The 15516-nt window shown below is 47.0% G+C and overlaps 1 protein-coding gene across 1 annotated transcript in view; it reads left to right on the forward strand.

Annotated features, from left to right (window-relative positions):
- RYR1 (ryanodine receptor 1) overlaps positions 1–15516 on the forward strand; it is a 271145-nt gene that overhangs the window by 39977 nt on the left and 215652 nt on the right. Inside the window, exons 3-6 of the mRNA XM_060257511.1 lie at positions 2613–2717; positions 4328–4348; positions 10775–10849; positions 14213–14291. Coding sequence (XP_060113494.1) covers positions 2613–2717; positions 4328–4348; positions 10775–10849; positions 14213–14291 — 280 coding nt within the window. The remainder of the gene's footprint in view (positions 1–2612; positions 2718–4327; positions 4349–10774; positions 10850–14212; positions 14292–15516) is intronic.

Consider the following 15516-nt stretch of genomic DNA (forward strand, 5'->3'; position numbering starts at 1 on the left):
AAGAAACTGACCCTAATAAGGTAAGTTTGGTGTAGTGGTTAAGTGTGCGGACTCTTATCTGGGAGAACCTGGTTTGATTCCCCACTCCTCCACTTACAGCTGCTGGAATGGCCTTGGATCAGCCATAGCTATTGCAGGAGTTGGCCTTGAAAGAGCAGCTTCTGGGAGAGCCCTCTCAGCCCCACCCACCTCACAGGGTGTCTGTTTTCAGGGGAGAAGATATAGGAGATCCTAAGCCACTCTGAATCTTTGATTCATAGAGAAGGGCAGGGTATAAATCTGCAGTCTTTTTTCATTTCTTCGCAGCCCCACCCACCTCACAGGATGTCTGTTGTGAGGGGAGAAGATATAGGAGATTGTAAGCAGCTCTGAGTCTCTGATTCAGAGAGAAGGGGTATAAATCTGCAGTCTTCTTCTTCTAATACTGAATCAGACCTTTAGTCCATCAAGGTCAAATTGCTTATCCAAACTGTGAGTGCTCTCCAGGGTCTAAGGTACCTACCAACTGATCTTTTCACTGAAGATGCTGGGGATTGAATCTGGGACCTTTGCATGCCTGACAGATGCTCTGCCACTGAGCCACGGCCCCTCCTACAGTTACCGTGAGTGCGAGAGCACAGTGTGAGTCATCGAGTATGATCACATCTGCAGTCCCAAGCAGCAGTTCAGACTCCTGCAGTCAGTCTGCCAGCAAAGTGCTCTTCTGTGCTGTCTGTGCCAAGAGAGCCAGTTTGGTGTAGTGGTTAAGTGTGTGGACTCTTATCTGGGAGAATCGGGTTTGATTTCCCACTCCTTCACTTGCACCTGGTGGAATGACCTTGGGTCAGCCATAGCTCTCGCAGGAGTTGTCCTTGAAAGGGCAGGTGCCGTGAGAGCCCTCTCAGCCCCACCCATTTCACAGGGTGTCTGTTGTGGGGGGAGAAGATATAGGAGATCCTAAGCCACTCTGAGTCTCTGATTCATAGAGAAGGGTGGGGTATACAGTTTTCTTCTTCTTCTTCTTCTTTTCTTCTTTCTTTTTCTTTTTTTCTTTCTCTTCTTTTTCTTCTTCTTTTCTTCTTCTTTCTTCTTCTTTTTTTCTTTCTCTTCTTTTTCTTCTTCTTCTAATATCAAGGTTGCTATGCAGAGGCAGGCAATGGCAAACCACCTCCGTTCATCTTTGCCCTGACCTGGGTGGCCTAGGCTGGCCCAATCTCATCAGATCTTGGAAGTTCAGCAGAGTCAATATTTGGATGGGAGCCCACCAAGGTAGTCCAGGGTAGCTACGCAGAAGCAGGCAATGGCAAAGCACCTCCAAATGTCTCTTTGCCTCGAAAACCCTACAGGGTTGTCCTAAGTCAGCTGCGACTTGGCAGTGCTTTCCACCCCCACCAAGTCAGTGGTCGTGTCACTGCAGCCTGTGGCAGTGAGTTCCACAGCTCCTCTTTGCATAGCGTGAAGAAGTGTTTTCTTCTCATGACCAGTGTTCCCTCTAAGCTGCAGAACCTTGAGAGCAAAAGTTCTACTTTGTGAGCTACTGGCCTTAAAGTTGTAACCTACTGCATCAATTATTGTTCTCTGGGGTCATCCTTCTTGAGCTAGCTAAGGCAAAAAAATGTGTGAGCTAGCTCACGTTAACTCAACTTAGAGGGAACACTACTCATGACCTCCCCTCCCTGCTCCCTCCACAGCGGGACCTCAAAGAGCCTGTCTGGTGTAGTGGTTAAATGTGTGGACTCTTATCTGGGAGAACTGGGTTTGATTCCCCACTCCTCCACTTGCAGCTGCTGCAGTGGCCTTGGGTCAGCCATAGCTCTCTTGGGAGTTGTCCTTGAAAGGACAGCTTCTGGGAGAGCTCTCTCAGCCCCACCCACCTCACAGGGTGTCTGTTGTGGAAGGCGGGGAAGGCAAAGGAGACTGTGTCCACTATAAGATTCTGAGATTCAGAGTATAGGGTGGGATATAAATCCAATATCATCGTCATCTTCTTCTTCCTCTTCTTTTCCTCAGAGAGTCACTGCAAGCTAAGAAACATACTCTGAAATCAACAACTGGCCCTGCCGCTAGGTTATCGCCTAGGGTGCTGGCCTTCTGGGGGCCCCAAATTAGGCACCGCCCATGTGACTCTGTGATGTCCCCTTTGAAGTGACAACTTATGACGCAATGAATGTAACATCACTGCTGACCTATGTTCAAATGCTTCTCAGCCACAAACGTCATTAGGCAGTCTTGACTCTTCAACCTCCCATATTAGAAACACATGCAGAAAATCTTCCCCTCTGGACTCACATTCATTGGCCACAACATCACCAAGTTGTCTGGCATGAGAGCCAGTTTGACGCGGACCCTTATCTGGGAGAACCGGGTTTGATTCCCCACTCCTCCACTTGCAGCTGCCTGGATGGCCTTGGATCAGCCATAGCTCTCGCAGAAGTGTCCTTGAAAGGGCAGCTGCTGTAAGAGCTCTCTTACCCCCACCTACCTCACAGGGTGTCTGTTGTGTGTCGGTGGAGGGGAAGTAAAGCAGACTGTGACCACTCTGAGGCTCTGAGATTCAAAGGATAGGGCTGGATATAAATCCAATATTTTCTTCTTCAATCACAGACTAATTTGTTCCTTCTTCCTCCCCACAGAACGTCCCCCCAGATCTGGCTATATGTTGCTTCATCCTGGAACAGTCCTTGTCTGTCCGAGCCCTGCAGGAGATGCTGGCAAACACTGTAGAGGTGGGTGTGGAGGTAAGGCAGGCAGCCTTTGGGTCTGCCTGGAGGGAGGGAAGTGGGCTGGCCTGTTGTGAAGCACTCCCTGAGGTAAGCCCACTGGCAGGGATTGTGCTCCAACTGAGGTGTTTTTCTTCTCAAGTTCCCAGGCGTAAGATGGTCTCCTTTGCCTCTTGTGATGTGGGCCCACAAACCACACGTGTGGCTGGAGATACGGCTCCAAAATTGTCTTAGGAACACAAAATAAGTGGGAGGAGAAAGGCTGGTGTCGGGAGCTTAGATGGCTAGGAAAGCTGCTGTTTGTCCATCCACTCGTCCACATTTTACTGGCCCTGTCCTGCCTTGAACAGCAGAACCCAAATGGCCAGGGATTGCAGCGTAGGACTGAGATCCGGGTTCAAATGCCTGGTCTCAGCCACGAAGCTCACTGGATGAACTGAGGCCGGTTTCTCTCGCTCGGCCTGACCTACTTTGTAGGAACGTTGTCAACATAAAGTGGAATTGGGCCACTTTGCTCGCTACCTCGGAAAGGAGGGGGCAGGATCAAAGTTTAGGTCTAGACAGCAGTCTGACAAACAAGTTGGAAGAGGTGGCATCTCTTTCTACTGTATTTATCAGGAAGTGTTTCACTTGCTGAATTTCTGTATCTCGCACTGCTGTGAAAAGCAGGAGGGAAAAAGGGCTCGGGGGAACAAAGAAGTAGTACATAATCTTATTTGTCAGCTGGGTGAGAGCAGAGTACAGCCGCCGCCATGCTAGATGAGGCCTGACCTCTCCCTTTTCTTTTGATCAGTGCTACAGAGGACATCTGTAGATAAGGATCTTGCTTTACAGCAGGGGTGGAATTCCAGCAGGAGCTCCTTTGCATATTAGGCCACACACCCCTGATGTAGCCAATCCTCCAAGAACTTACAAGGCTCTTTTTTTGTAAGCTCTTAGAGGATTGGCTACATCAGGGGTGTGTGGCCTAATATGCAAAGGAGCTCCTGCTAGAATTCCACCCCTGCTTTACAGTGGCGAATTGAGTTGCCAGCTGACTTAGCCCGCCCTGGGCCTTTCACAGGATCGGCAGGTGTAGCTTTTTATGACAGGGATGCTTGCATGTTGCTATCCCCTGTTAATGTCCGACTGCTCAGCTGCTGTGCAAAGCAGAGAAGCAGCAGCTGCTAAAAATATCAGCAGCCCTGGTGTGCCGTTGAAAGATGTCTTCCCTGAATGCATTCTGACAACGCAGGCTTCATCTCTGCACCATGGAAAGCTTCACCTGCTGAATGTCTGCCTGTCATGCAGTGGTAACTCTGCAGTAACCATCACGCAAAACAAAGAAAAGTCTTGGGAGGACTCCCCCAGCACCAGGCTGCATCCTGCTTGCCAACTCCTCCACTGATTGGTTTTGAATATGACCTTCCCATACTGCACTGACGAAGGTTAAGGAGATCGCCACACCCCTGGAGGGTGCACAGGGGAGTGCCGAAGGAGGTTTGGGTGGAGAAATGTGGGGCTCTATTGCTAGGATGCTGGTAGGGGTGTGGGGGGGAACCCAGCTTCCCTCCTGCTCCCCACATTGCCTTCATCTTTTCTTCCTCTTCTTTCCTTTGGCTTCTCTGTTCTGCTGGCTGGCCCACTAGGGTGTTGACTTGGACAAGTGGGTAGGTGCTGACTTCGCTGCCGTGATCCCACCCAATCCCATCCCCTTCTCAGCTCCTTCTCTCCCTCCGTCCCTGCCATGTTTTGGTGTGTGTGCACCCATCTCCTCTCCTACTCCCGGGGTTCCCACCTCCCCAGATTTCAGCAGGTGCAGAGCAGCTGACAGGTATACGAGGGGACAAAACCCACCTTCTCAGCTCTCTGTCAAAGCACCTTGGATGTCATTTGAAATCCCGGTTGACCATTGTCCACTAGTCAAGAGATGGCCGACTTTTTGTGATGTTTTTAGCCTGTCCAGTTTAGGGGCTACTGTCAGGTGATCAGTGTGGGTGACAGGAGAAGAGGGTGAATATATATATTTTAATTGAACCCAGTAACCTCCTTTTTAAACTGTCCTGGCAGGGATTTTATTTATCTGTTTAGTTGACTCATATTCCACCCTTTCCTGCAAACACGCTCAGGGCGAAGAACCACATATTAAACAACCACAGTTAAAACTTACGGTTAAATTGACCATTAAGACAATATTATAAAAACAACATAGGCATATCACTTCCAGTTGGGGTGCACTCAGTGTAACAAATGCAGCAGTACATTCAGTAGATGTAAAAACAAGAATATAACAATAACAACAGCATAGCAATGACACAGCAATGACGTAGCAAGGGAGGCCAAAGTAGGTGTAATATGGACGCCCTATTCCCAAGAGAGGGTCTGTGGTTCTCTGACGGCTTTCTTGGTGATCACCAAGTATTTTCAGAAAGTGGGCAGAGTCAGATGGGGATGTTGCCCAGCATGGCTTCTGATTGGCCATTAGAGATCTGATTGGCTGTGCAGATTTTTTTTTTTTAAAGTCGTTTTGGTGGCAGCAGCCACCACAGCCCAAAGATCATGCAGTGAAGCTGTATGTATACAAGAAAATATTTTTGAACTGTGTGTTCATCCTATTTAACCGAGCTTCTGCCTGAAACACTGAGACGTTACTGTTAAGAGTTATGCATGACCTCACCACCATTTTGTGGCTGGCTCCGCTATGTGTGGTGGCCATTTTGTGGTTATGCCAGCCACCCCGTGTCAGAATTCTGAAGGTACCTCTCAAAACCATTTCAGATCCCTGTTATTGAAGGAGGGGAACTAAGGCCATTGGCGGGGAAAGAGTTTTATGCAAGAACTTTTAATTTTACCTCAGGTTCCTCTCAGTCGTTCAGCCTCGTGGTTATGTTAACTGAATTGTCTTATTCCTTTCTTCAAGGCAGACCTAAAAATGTAGAATTTGGGTACCAATCAGTGGCTGTTTCTGCATTCAAATTTTTCTTGCTGGAAAGTTCCTCTTTCTTCAGGGTTTTTTTCCCCCTGTTCTACATGGGTTTTCCTCCCTCTAGTGGCCTATTCAACATTACATCAGTTTATGTCCAGCATAAAACATGCTGTTTAAATCTGCAGGGAGATATGCCGAACATGAACAGATGTAATATTAAGAACGTAAGAGAAGCCATGTTGGATCAGGCCAATGGCCCATCTGATCCAACACCCTGTGTCACACAGTGGCCAAAAAAACCCCCCAGGTGCCATCAGGAGGTCCATCAGTGGGGCCGGGTCACTAGAAGTCCTCACACTGTTGCCCCTCCCAAGCACCAAGAATACAGAGCATTACTTGCCCCAGACAGAGAGTTCCAACAATACGCTGTGGCTAATAGTCACTGATGGACCTCTGCTCCATATGTTTATCCAATCCCCTCTTGAAGCTGGTTATGGTTGTAGCCACCGCCACCTCCTGTGGCAGTGAATTCCATGTGTTAATGGGTGAAGAAGTACTTCCTTTTGAAGTGACCACTAGAGCAAACAAAACCCCTGGTGGAACAGACCCCACCCCTCAAAGCAACAGGAACTTACAGGCAAGGAAAATGAGAATGCAGAAAAACCCAGTGTCATACATTCTTCTTTCCATTCCCACAGAGTCAAACACCACAGTGTACATATTTACGGGAAACTGCACAACGCTTCTATGTGGGTTTCTCATCAAAGAATGAATGAACTCGGTAGGTTGAAATTTTGGGGGGACCTCTGCTGGAAGGGAAGTTAGTGAGAAGCAGAGGAGAGGCCGCCTCCTTCCCTTCCCCGTTGACAAAAATCTGGTGGAAACCCCGTTTTCCTTTCCCCCCCATAATCTTCCACATCCTTTTATCCCCCGGGTTGTGCTTTCCTCACCCCATCTCACCAGCATCCTTCCTCTCTCACTCCATTTCTACATCCTGGGCCGTGGCTCCACTTCCCCCTGCCCCATCCACTCTCTCTCCTCCATTGCATGGTTCCTGAGTGTGGACAATGGAGGACCTCCTTCCACATTGGTGCATATGTTCCCAACTGGTGTTTGGAAGTGACTGTGGTCTTTGTGCACCATGACGTTGAAGCAGTTATTGGGGTCAGTTGGCACCAATCCTGCTAACCCGAGATGGAGCAGCCATGGGCCTCCATCCCCTCCTGCAGTGTTGCCTTCAGTTTTGGAATCCTTGTTCTTCTGCAGGACGTCAAAATGTTGGCTGTGTTTGGCCTTACGCCCCCCCCTCCCCATTTGAGGCACCGCTTGGGAACTTGTGTGTTCCTTCTCCCAAGGTGACGTGTGTCTTCCTTCTAAGGGGGAAGTGGTGTCCTAATGATCACGGAATGTAGCATGTCTTACGGTGATCATGCGCCCTCCCAGGAGGGGATTATGGGAAGGATGCCCATGAAATCTTGGCTGTAAGCAACTTAGCCATGGGACATGTACTATATTGGTATAAAATAGGAATCATCCTTTGTACGCTGCCCTGAGCTCTGTGGACAAAGAGCACCGAAGAAAGGTCGTCGTAAATAAATAAGAAACTAGGCCTGTTCACATCTTGGGTTGTGTCTGTGGTCCAATTAAAATACTATAGTTCTGTGCAGTAAGCATTACATCTACTGTGTGTTAATATGGACCACAGGCAGGGATGGAATTCTAGCAGGAGCTCCTTTGCATATTAGGCCACACGCCCCTGATGTAGCCAATCCTCTAAGAGCTTACAAAAAAGAGTCTTGTAAGCTCTTAGAGGATTGCCTACATCAGGGGTGTGTGGCCTAATATGCAAAGGCGCTCCTGTTAGAATTCCACCCCTGACCACAGGTGATCTGCCATTAAAGTGTTCGTTTAGGTTGTTAGGGATGGGTTATTTCCCTCTTAGCTGGGCAAGCTCAGAGAAGCCTGTGACAGCTTGTTCAAAATGCCAGTATTTGTCAGTGACCGGCATTGCAGCAATACTGACCTCAATGCTTTTGGAAGAAGCACCCAGGGCATTTTTTTGTAGCAGGAACTCCTTTGCATATTAGGCCACACCCCTGATGTAGCCAATCCTCCTGGAGCTTACAGTTGACCCTGTACTAAGAGCCCTGTAAGCTCTTGGAGGATTGCTACATCAGGTGTGTGGCCTAATATGCAAATGAGTTCCTGCTACAAAAAAAGCCCTGGAAGCACCTAGTGATAATTCCCCGAGTACAAATCAGGACTTGCAAGAACCTGTCTCAAGTAGATCGGCTTCTGTCCAATCAGGCTCCGCTGCATCTTTGTGCCAAGAATGATTAAGGGATCCAATCACACCTGTTGGAAGGGATGCCTCAGAATGACCTGCCCTTGGAGGAGCTTCGCTGCTGCAACTCTACCTGAGTCCCTGCCCTGAGTGTGCCTCCTTCCAATTGGGAGGAATACCCAGAGAAGCCGTAGGTGATCTCCTCCACTGTCATTGATCTCCATCACATCTGGGCACTGGGGGATCTCTTTCTGAGGCAGGGAGTAATATTTGTGCATTGTGGGCAACCCCCAAAGAAACCCCAAAAGAGATCTGGCTGTCCTCAACAAGGACCAGAGCTTCTTCTGTCCTGGCCTCGACTTGATGGAACGCTCTACCAGAAGACATCAGGGCCCTGCGGAAGCTTTTACAGTTTCACAGGGCCTGTAAAGCAGAGATGCTCCGCCAAGTCTTTGCATAAGCACAGCGATGGTTGCCGTGCTGGCACCTTTTCCTCTCCACCCCCCTTGGGGGCATCCCCCCCCACCTCTGATGTGAGGCAATGACTGGATAAGAGCATTTTAAAGACGCCATCAGGTTTTGTAATTTTTTTAATGTAATTGATTTTATATATATGTAGTTTTTACCGTTGTACATCGCTCTGAACCTGGCGCTAGCCGGGATAGGGCGATTCATCAAACGTAAATAATAATAGTCATCATCGTCGTCATCTAAAATGGCCTACACTTTATTTCTGACCTTCCAGAAGTATATCTTTTTTCTCTGAAGTGTGCAACGAGTTTCCAGATTGAATTTAGGAAGACAAAAAAGATGAAACACAGAATTTTAATCCTGTAATATGGTCCCCAGTATTTATGATCATATATATGACATTAACAGAATTGAATATACACACATATATGTATATGCCATGGTAATATGGTCCGTCAAGACCATATATGTTGCAGTCATGTGAATCATACAATAATGACCATAGGTACTTAAAATAACATAGTGTGAGTACTGATGGTAAATTGTATTGCAGACCAATATACATGAGCAACAATGATTATTATAAATACTGCTGTAATGCTTGCTTGGGTAAATCTTATCATATTAACCGTAATAATGTAACCAGTGCACTTATGACCATGTGTATCCTTGTGGTCTACCTGTTGAACATCTATATGCTAGGGCTGCCAGCTCTGGGTGGGGAAATACCTGGAGATTTGGGGAATGGAGCTTGGGAAGAGTGGTGTGGGGCGGGGCAGAACCTCAGCAGGTATCCTCCAAAACAGCCATTTCCAGTTTGGTTTAGTGGTTAAGTGTGGTGTAGTGCAGGGATGGCCAACGGTAGCTCTCCAGATGTTTTTGCCTACAACTCCCATCAGCCCCAGCCATTGGCCATGCTGGCTGGGGCTGATGGGAGTTGTAGGCAAAAAAACATCTGGAGAGCCACCATTGACCACCCCTGGTGTAGTGGTTAAGTGTGCGGACTCTTATCTGGGAGAACCGGGTTTGATTCCCCACTCCTCCACTTACAGCTGCTGGAATGGCCTTGGGTCAGCCATAGCTCTGGCAGAGGTTGTCCTTGAAAGGGCAGACTCTTATCCGGGAGAACCAGGGTTGATTCCCCACTCCTCCACTTGCACCTGCTGGAATGACCTTGGGTCAGCCATAGCTCTCGCAGGAGTTGTCCTTGAAAGGGCAGCTGCTGTGAGAGCCCTCTCAGCCCCACCCACCTCCCAGGGTGTCTGTTGTTGGGGGAGAATATATAGAAGATTGTAAGCCGCTCTGAGTCTCTGATTTAGAGAGAAGGGCAGGGTATAAATCTGCAGTCTTCTTTTTCCTCCAGGGGAACTGTTCATTCATTGTCTGGAGATCAGTATTATTAATGTGAGATCTCCAGGTGCCACCTGGAAGTTGGCAACCATAGTCACCCCACACTCCCCCCCCCCTTCCTGGTGCCATTAGTCTTTTTAAATGCTGCATGTTCCAACCCTGATAAGATGGAGGGAATATGCCATGTAATGGAGTCAGAATTTGCAGGTCTTGTTTTTGACTTGGCTGATTATTTCTGTTTCTGGTGAAAAATAAGTATTTACGGAAGCGTTCTAAGAACTATCTCCTTCTGACATGTTTGGGTATGACTAAAAATGTCCACTGAAGATTGCGACTCTCCTTTCACATCAAACATCTTTGGCCCCACTCATCTTTGAAGAGCTGAATTCTTGGCCAGCCCTTTCTGAGGCCAATATCATTTTTTCCTACTTGGGGCAACTGTTATTCTTCCCTGTTCCTACTTGAGTCCTTTGGAAGAAAGCGCCGGAAGAAATACCACCTTCCTGGAAGAGCCCTCCGCAGGTCAAAGACCTCTGTTGGAGTCAACTGTTTCCCAAGGGGTAACTTCTCATGGTGTTTGTGTGTGCACCTACTAGGAAAGTCTTATGGATGTGATGTTCCACCAGGGTCTGAAGAGAACATTCGCACATATCAGGTGCAGTTGTGTGATGAAGTATTTGCCTTTCTCTACCTGTTCCCCAGTTCCTTCTAGAACATTCCTGGGCTGCTCCTTAACATCCACTTTAAACTCAAGGCAGTGGATCAGGTTGGCGTGGATCAAACCCAAGTTATCATTGTTTTCTTTCTGTCCCCCTTGTCTAATTACGAGTCTGGTAGGTGGTCAACTGGCCTTTAACTCTCCATGAGCTTTTGTGACACCGATTGTGACGCATGGGACTCCCAGTGAGATACTAAAAAGTACATTCCTTGACCCCCTTAAAATGAAGGAATCAGCGGCTTGTTGTGGGGTGGCTCCCGGGGGACATGGGGTGGGGAGTCTGGGCACTCTGCAAAAGGGATTGTTGAATTCGCAGCATGACTTGAGTTCCTCTTTATCGTTCTCAGTCTTCACAAGGTGGCGGACACCGGACTCTGCTCTACGGACACGCTATTCTCCTCCGGCATTCCCACAGTGGCATGGTGAGAAGAAAGTGGGGGGGGGGCATGGTGGGAGGGGTTACAAGTACAGTAGAAGTCAGAAGCAGGATACAGGGATGATCTTGACAGGCTGGAAAACTGGGCTGAAACCAATAAAATGAATTTTAACAGGGATATATGTAAAGTTATGCATTTAGGTAGGAAAAATCCAATGCATGGTGGAGACTTGTCTTAGCAGTTGTATGTGCGAAAAGGATCTAGGAGTCCTAGTGGACCATACGCTGAACATGAGTCAGCAGTGTGATGTGGTGGCTAAAAAGGCAAATGCAATTTTGGGCTGTATCAACAGAAGTATAGTGTCCAGATCACGTGATGTGATGGTATTGCTTTACTCTGCTCTGGTAAGACCTCACCTGGAGTATTGTGGTCAGTTTTGGGCACCACATTTTAAGAAGGATATAAACAAGCTGGAACGGGTCCAGAGGAGGGCGACGAAGATGGTGAGGGGTCTGGAGACCAAGTCCTGTGAGGAAAGGTTGAAGGAGCTGGGCATGTTCAGCCTGGAGAGGAGGTGGCTGAGAGGTGATATGACTACCATCTTCAAGTCCTTGAAGGGCTGTCATGTTGAGGATGGTGTGGAATTGTTTTCTGTGGCCCCAGAAGGTAGGACCAGAACCAGTGGGTTGAAATTAAATTAGAAGAGTTTCTGGCTCAGCATTAGGAAGAACTTCCTGACCATTAGAGCAATTCCTCAGTGGAACAGGCTTCCTCCTCGGGAGGTGGTGGGCTCTCCTTCCTTTGAGGTTTTTTAACAGAGGCTGGATGGCCATGTGACAGCAATGAAGATCCTGGGAATTTAGGAGGGGGAGTATTTGTGAGTTTCCTGCATTGTGCAGGGGGTTGGACTAGATGACCCTGGAAGTCCCTTCCAACTCTATGATTCTGTGATTCTAAGTGGGAGGGGAGGAGGTTCCTGGAAGGAGAGCGCACGTCAGGATGGTTTGGAAAGTTGGAATATGGAGCGCTGCAGGAACAGTGCTGTCTTGCAGCTCCAACTGAGCGCCCCCCTCCCCTTGCAAGTCTCCATCCTGGAGCCAAGCAGATTTATTTTCAAGCGCGTGTCATGTGTTCTCCTCCAAGGATGCGGAAACTGCAAGGAATCCAGAGAGGGGGTTTTAGGAGGTGGGCCGCTCTCTCGACTAAGAAGGTGTCAAACGCTGAAAGGGCTGAGAGGCATTCTGGAGTCCAAATTTAAGTTCTAACTCAAGAAGCTGAGGTCATTTGGGGTGGGGCGATGCCAGCTGTACTTTCCTTCTGTGCCAAAATTCCTATGAAGGCTCTTTCTGTGTGTGTGTGTGTGTGTGTGTGTGTGTGTTTGTGTGTGTGTTGGCAGCTCTTTTAGTATAGTGCATGTTTGCACTATATTACCCGCTGCTGGACCTCTCTCACACTAACAGCCCCTGAATGGTTTCATTTGATCAGATACGGTTCAGTGTTAAATGACTTCTGGAGGCTCTACAGTGGGAACTGCCCATGCTGGATTAGAAAAATAACCAGAAATAACTGTGTACAGTAATGAAAAGATATCTCAAAATTCAATCATCCGTTCTAACCAATATATTTAGAAGTGATTATCCCTCAATACAAAATCAGTAACATGTAGTTACAAGATCTAAATGCAGTGCAAGCAAAGCACCAGAATTTAACACTTCGTGTAAGCACATCAATGTCCGACTTCAAGCACTTAAGAGGATTTCAGCTGCTGCTGCCGGTCCGTTAAAGTGCCAGTTCATCGTGCAAAACGGTCCCTTGAATTCTCTGCTGGATCTTTTTCTTCAAATTTCAAACTGCGTAATTTTAAATGGATTAGAGCCAGAGTCTTTAGAACATAAGAACATAAGAGAAGCCATGTTGGATCAGGCCAACGGCCCATCAAGTCCAACACTCTGTGTCACACAGTGGCAAAAAATGTTATATACACACACACACTGTGGCTAATAGCCACTGATGGACCTCTGCTCCATATTTTTGTCTAAACCCCTCTTGAAGGTGGCTATACTTGTGGCCGCCACTACCTCCTGTGGCAGTGAATTCCACATGTTAATCACCCTTTGGGTGAAGAAGTACTTCCTTTTATCCGTTTTAACCTGTCTGCTCAGCAATTTCATCGAATGCCCACGAGTTCTTGTATTGTGAGCAGAAGCATTCTTTCTGAGAGCCAGTTTGGTGTAGTGGTTAAGTGTGCAGACTCTTATCTGGGAGAACCGGGTATGATTCCCCACTCCTCCACTTGCAGCTGCTGGAATGGCCTTGGGATAGCCGTAGCTCTGGCAGAGGTTGTCCTTGAAAGGGCAGCTGCTGTGAGAGTCCTCTCAGCCCCACCCACTTCACAGGGTGTCTGTTGTGGGGGAGGAAGATAAAGGAGATTGTGAGCCACTCTGAGATTCGAAGTGGAGGGTGGGATATAAATCCAATTTCTTCTTCTTCTTCTTTCTCCAGTGAAGCACCCCAGGGCACAGGGTTGCCAGCCTCCAGGTAGGAAAAAAACATAGGAGGCTGTGAAAATTTACTATGCAAAGAACAATTACGATTCGGGTAACACAGTTTAATACAAGAATTACACGCCCTCCACAAACATTATATCAGTGCTTAATCGCACTCTGCAATATATTGATTATTTATGTTAATGGCATTTTAAGGGGAAACACCACAATCAACTTTTTAACAACGATACTTCTAAGAAAAACATGCAAGGTTTGCCAGGTTTAAACAGCAATTACTTCTGCATGCAATATGCAAAGTTTGCAGGATACTCGACCGACAAAGACAACAGTCCTTGAATTAAGCGTAGGCTTAGAAGAATGAATCAAAGGTTGTTTTTCTGTTTATTGTCCACATATATAGATTCAATAACGTAGTAACACACTTCCTAGGTTTTCTTTGTTGGTCGAGTAGCCTGCAAACTTTGCATGTTGCATACAGAAGTAATTGCTGTTTAAACCTGGCAAACCTTCCATGTTTTTCTTAAAAATATTGTTAAAAAGTTGATTGTGGTGTTTCCCCTTTAAATGCCGTTAACATAAATAATCAATATATTGCAGAGTGCGATGAAGCACTGTTTGTGGAGAGTGTGTAATTCTTGTATTAAACTGTGTTAGACAAGCCGTAATTGTTTTTTGCATAGTAATTTTTCATAGCCTCCTACATTTTTCTCAACCTTAGCTGTGTTTCCCTTGTTTAGTTGCCAAGCCTCCAGGTGGGGCCTGGAGATCTCTGGGAATTACAACTGACCTTGTTTAACCTGCAGATTTTCAGAGCAGGCTTTAGAGGGTTTTTCCCCTTCTCTTTTGAGGTTAAGAATTTCAAAGAATGTTTCTCAGTCTTCTTTCCTTCCTCATCTTTTAGTACTTAAGCTGTCTAACCACATCCCGTTCCTTGACTGATAAACTTGCCTTTGATGTGGGCCTTCAAGAAGATGCAACAGGTATGTGGGAAAAGCTGTGGGAGATGTGGTCATGCATGTAAGGAACTCTTCCTACCTCAACCTGAATTCCAGGCTCAGCATTTAAAAAGGTCCTAGGATGGTAGTGCCCAGAGCCATGTTTGAAAAACACAGAATTCTGCATGCAGACAAGTGAAATTCTGTACCAACTAAAGAGGAATTCTGCAACCTGCACAAATTAAGCAAGTTTTTCTCTTATTTTGCATATTGTTTATGCATTGGCTAATCATGGAGACAGGCAAGGATCTGCGCCTGGACTGAAAATTCCACATCCACACGTTGAAATACCTTCCAAGGTTTCAACAGATTTAGCTCACATATATTTCAGGCCAAAATCTGAGTCCAGTAGCTCTGTAGAGGCCAACAAAATTTTCCAGGGTATAAGTTTTTGTGTGTCAAATCACACTTTGTCAGATATCTGATGAACTGAGCTTTGATTCAGGAAAGTTTATACTGCGGCTTGGGAGCCACATGTGGCTCTTTCACACATATTGTGTGGCTCTCAAAGCCCCCACCACCCTGTCAGCTGGTTTGGAGAAGACATTTCTCTTTTTAAATCCCTTTGCCAGCCAGACAGCAGTTTGGATAATGCATTTAAAGTTGCTTGCTTTCTACCTCTCCCTCCCTCATCTATTTCCTTCCTTCTCTCAAGCATCTGATGTTCATGTCTCGCGGCTTTCAAACATCTGACATTTATTCTTTGTGGCTCTTATGTTAAGCAAGGTTGGCCACCCTTGCTACAGACTAACACAGCTTCCCACCTGAAACATTTTCATGAAAAACTTTGTAGGCATATGGATTAGAAACTTGCTTTTTTAAAAAAACAATGTGTTTGCCAACTTTTGTATGCATCTGGACTCCTCACAAACCCCTTACTTGGACCGTCCAGGCTAGCCTGATCACAGGTCTCAGAACTAAGCAGGTCAGCATTGGCAAGTACTCCAATGGGAAACTACCCAGGAAGTCCATGGTCACTATGCAGAGGCAGGCAATGACAAACCACCTCTTAATGTCTCTTGCCTTGAAAACCCTATGCAGGGGTGTCAAACATGCGGCCCAAGGGGTGAATCAGGCCCCCAGAGGGCTGCTATCAGGTCCCCGAGCAACTGGCTGTCATCTGCTTCCTTCTCCCTCTCCCTTGTTTCCTTCTGCATCACAGCTTGCTTTGCAAGGCTTGCTTAATCATGCAAGAGCTACAGAGCAAAAT

The sequence above is a fragment of the Heteronotia binoei genome, chromosome 17 (genome assembly GCF_032191835.1).
Source record: "Heteronotia binoei isolate CCM8104 ecotype False Entrance Well chromosome 17, APGP_CSIRO_Hbin_v1, whole genome shotgun sequence".
In the NCBI taxonomy this organism is placed as follows: Eukaryota; Metazoa; Chordata; class Lepidosauria; order Squamata; family Gekkonidae; genus Heteronotia; species Heteronotia binoei.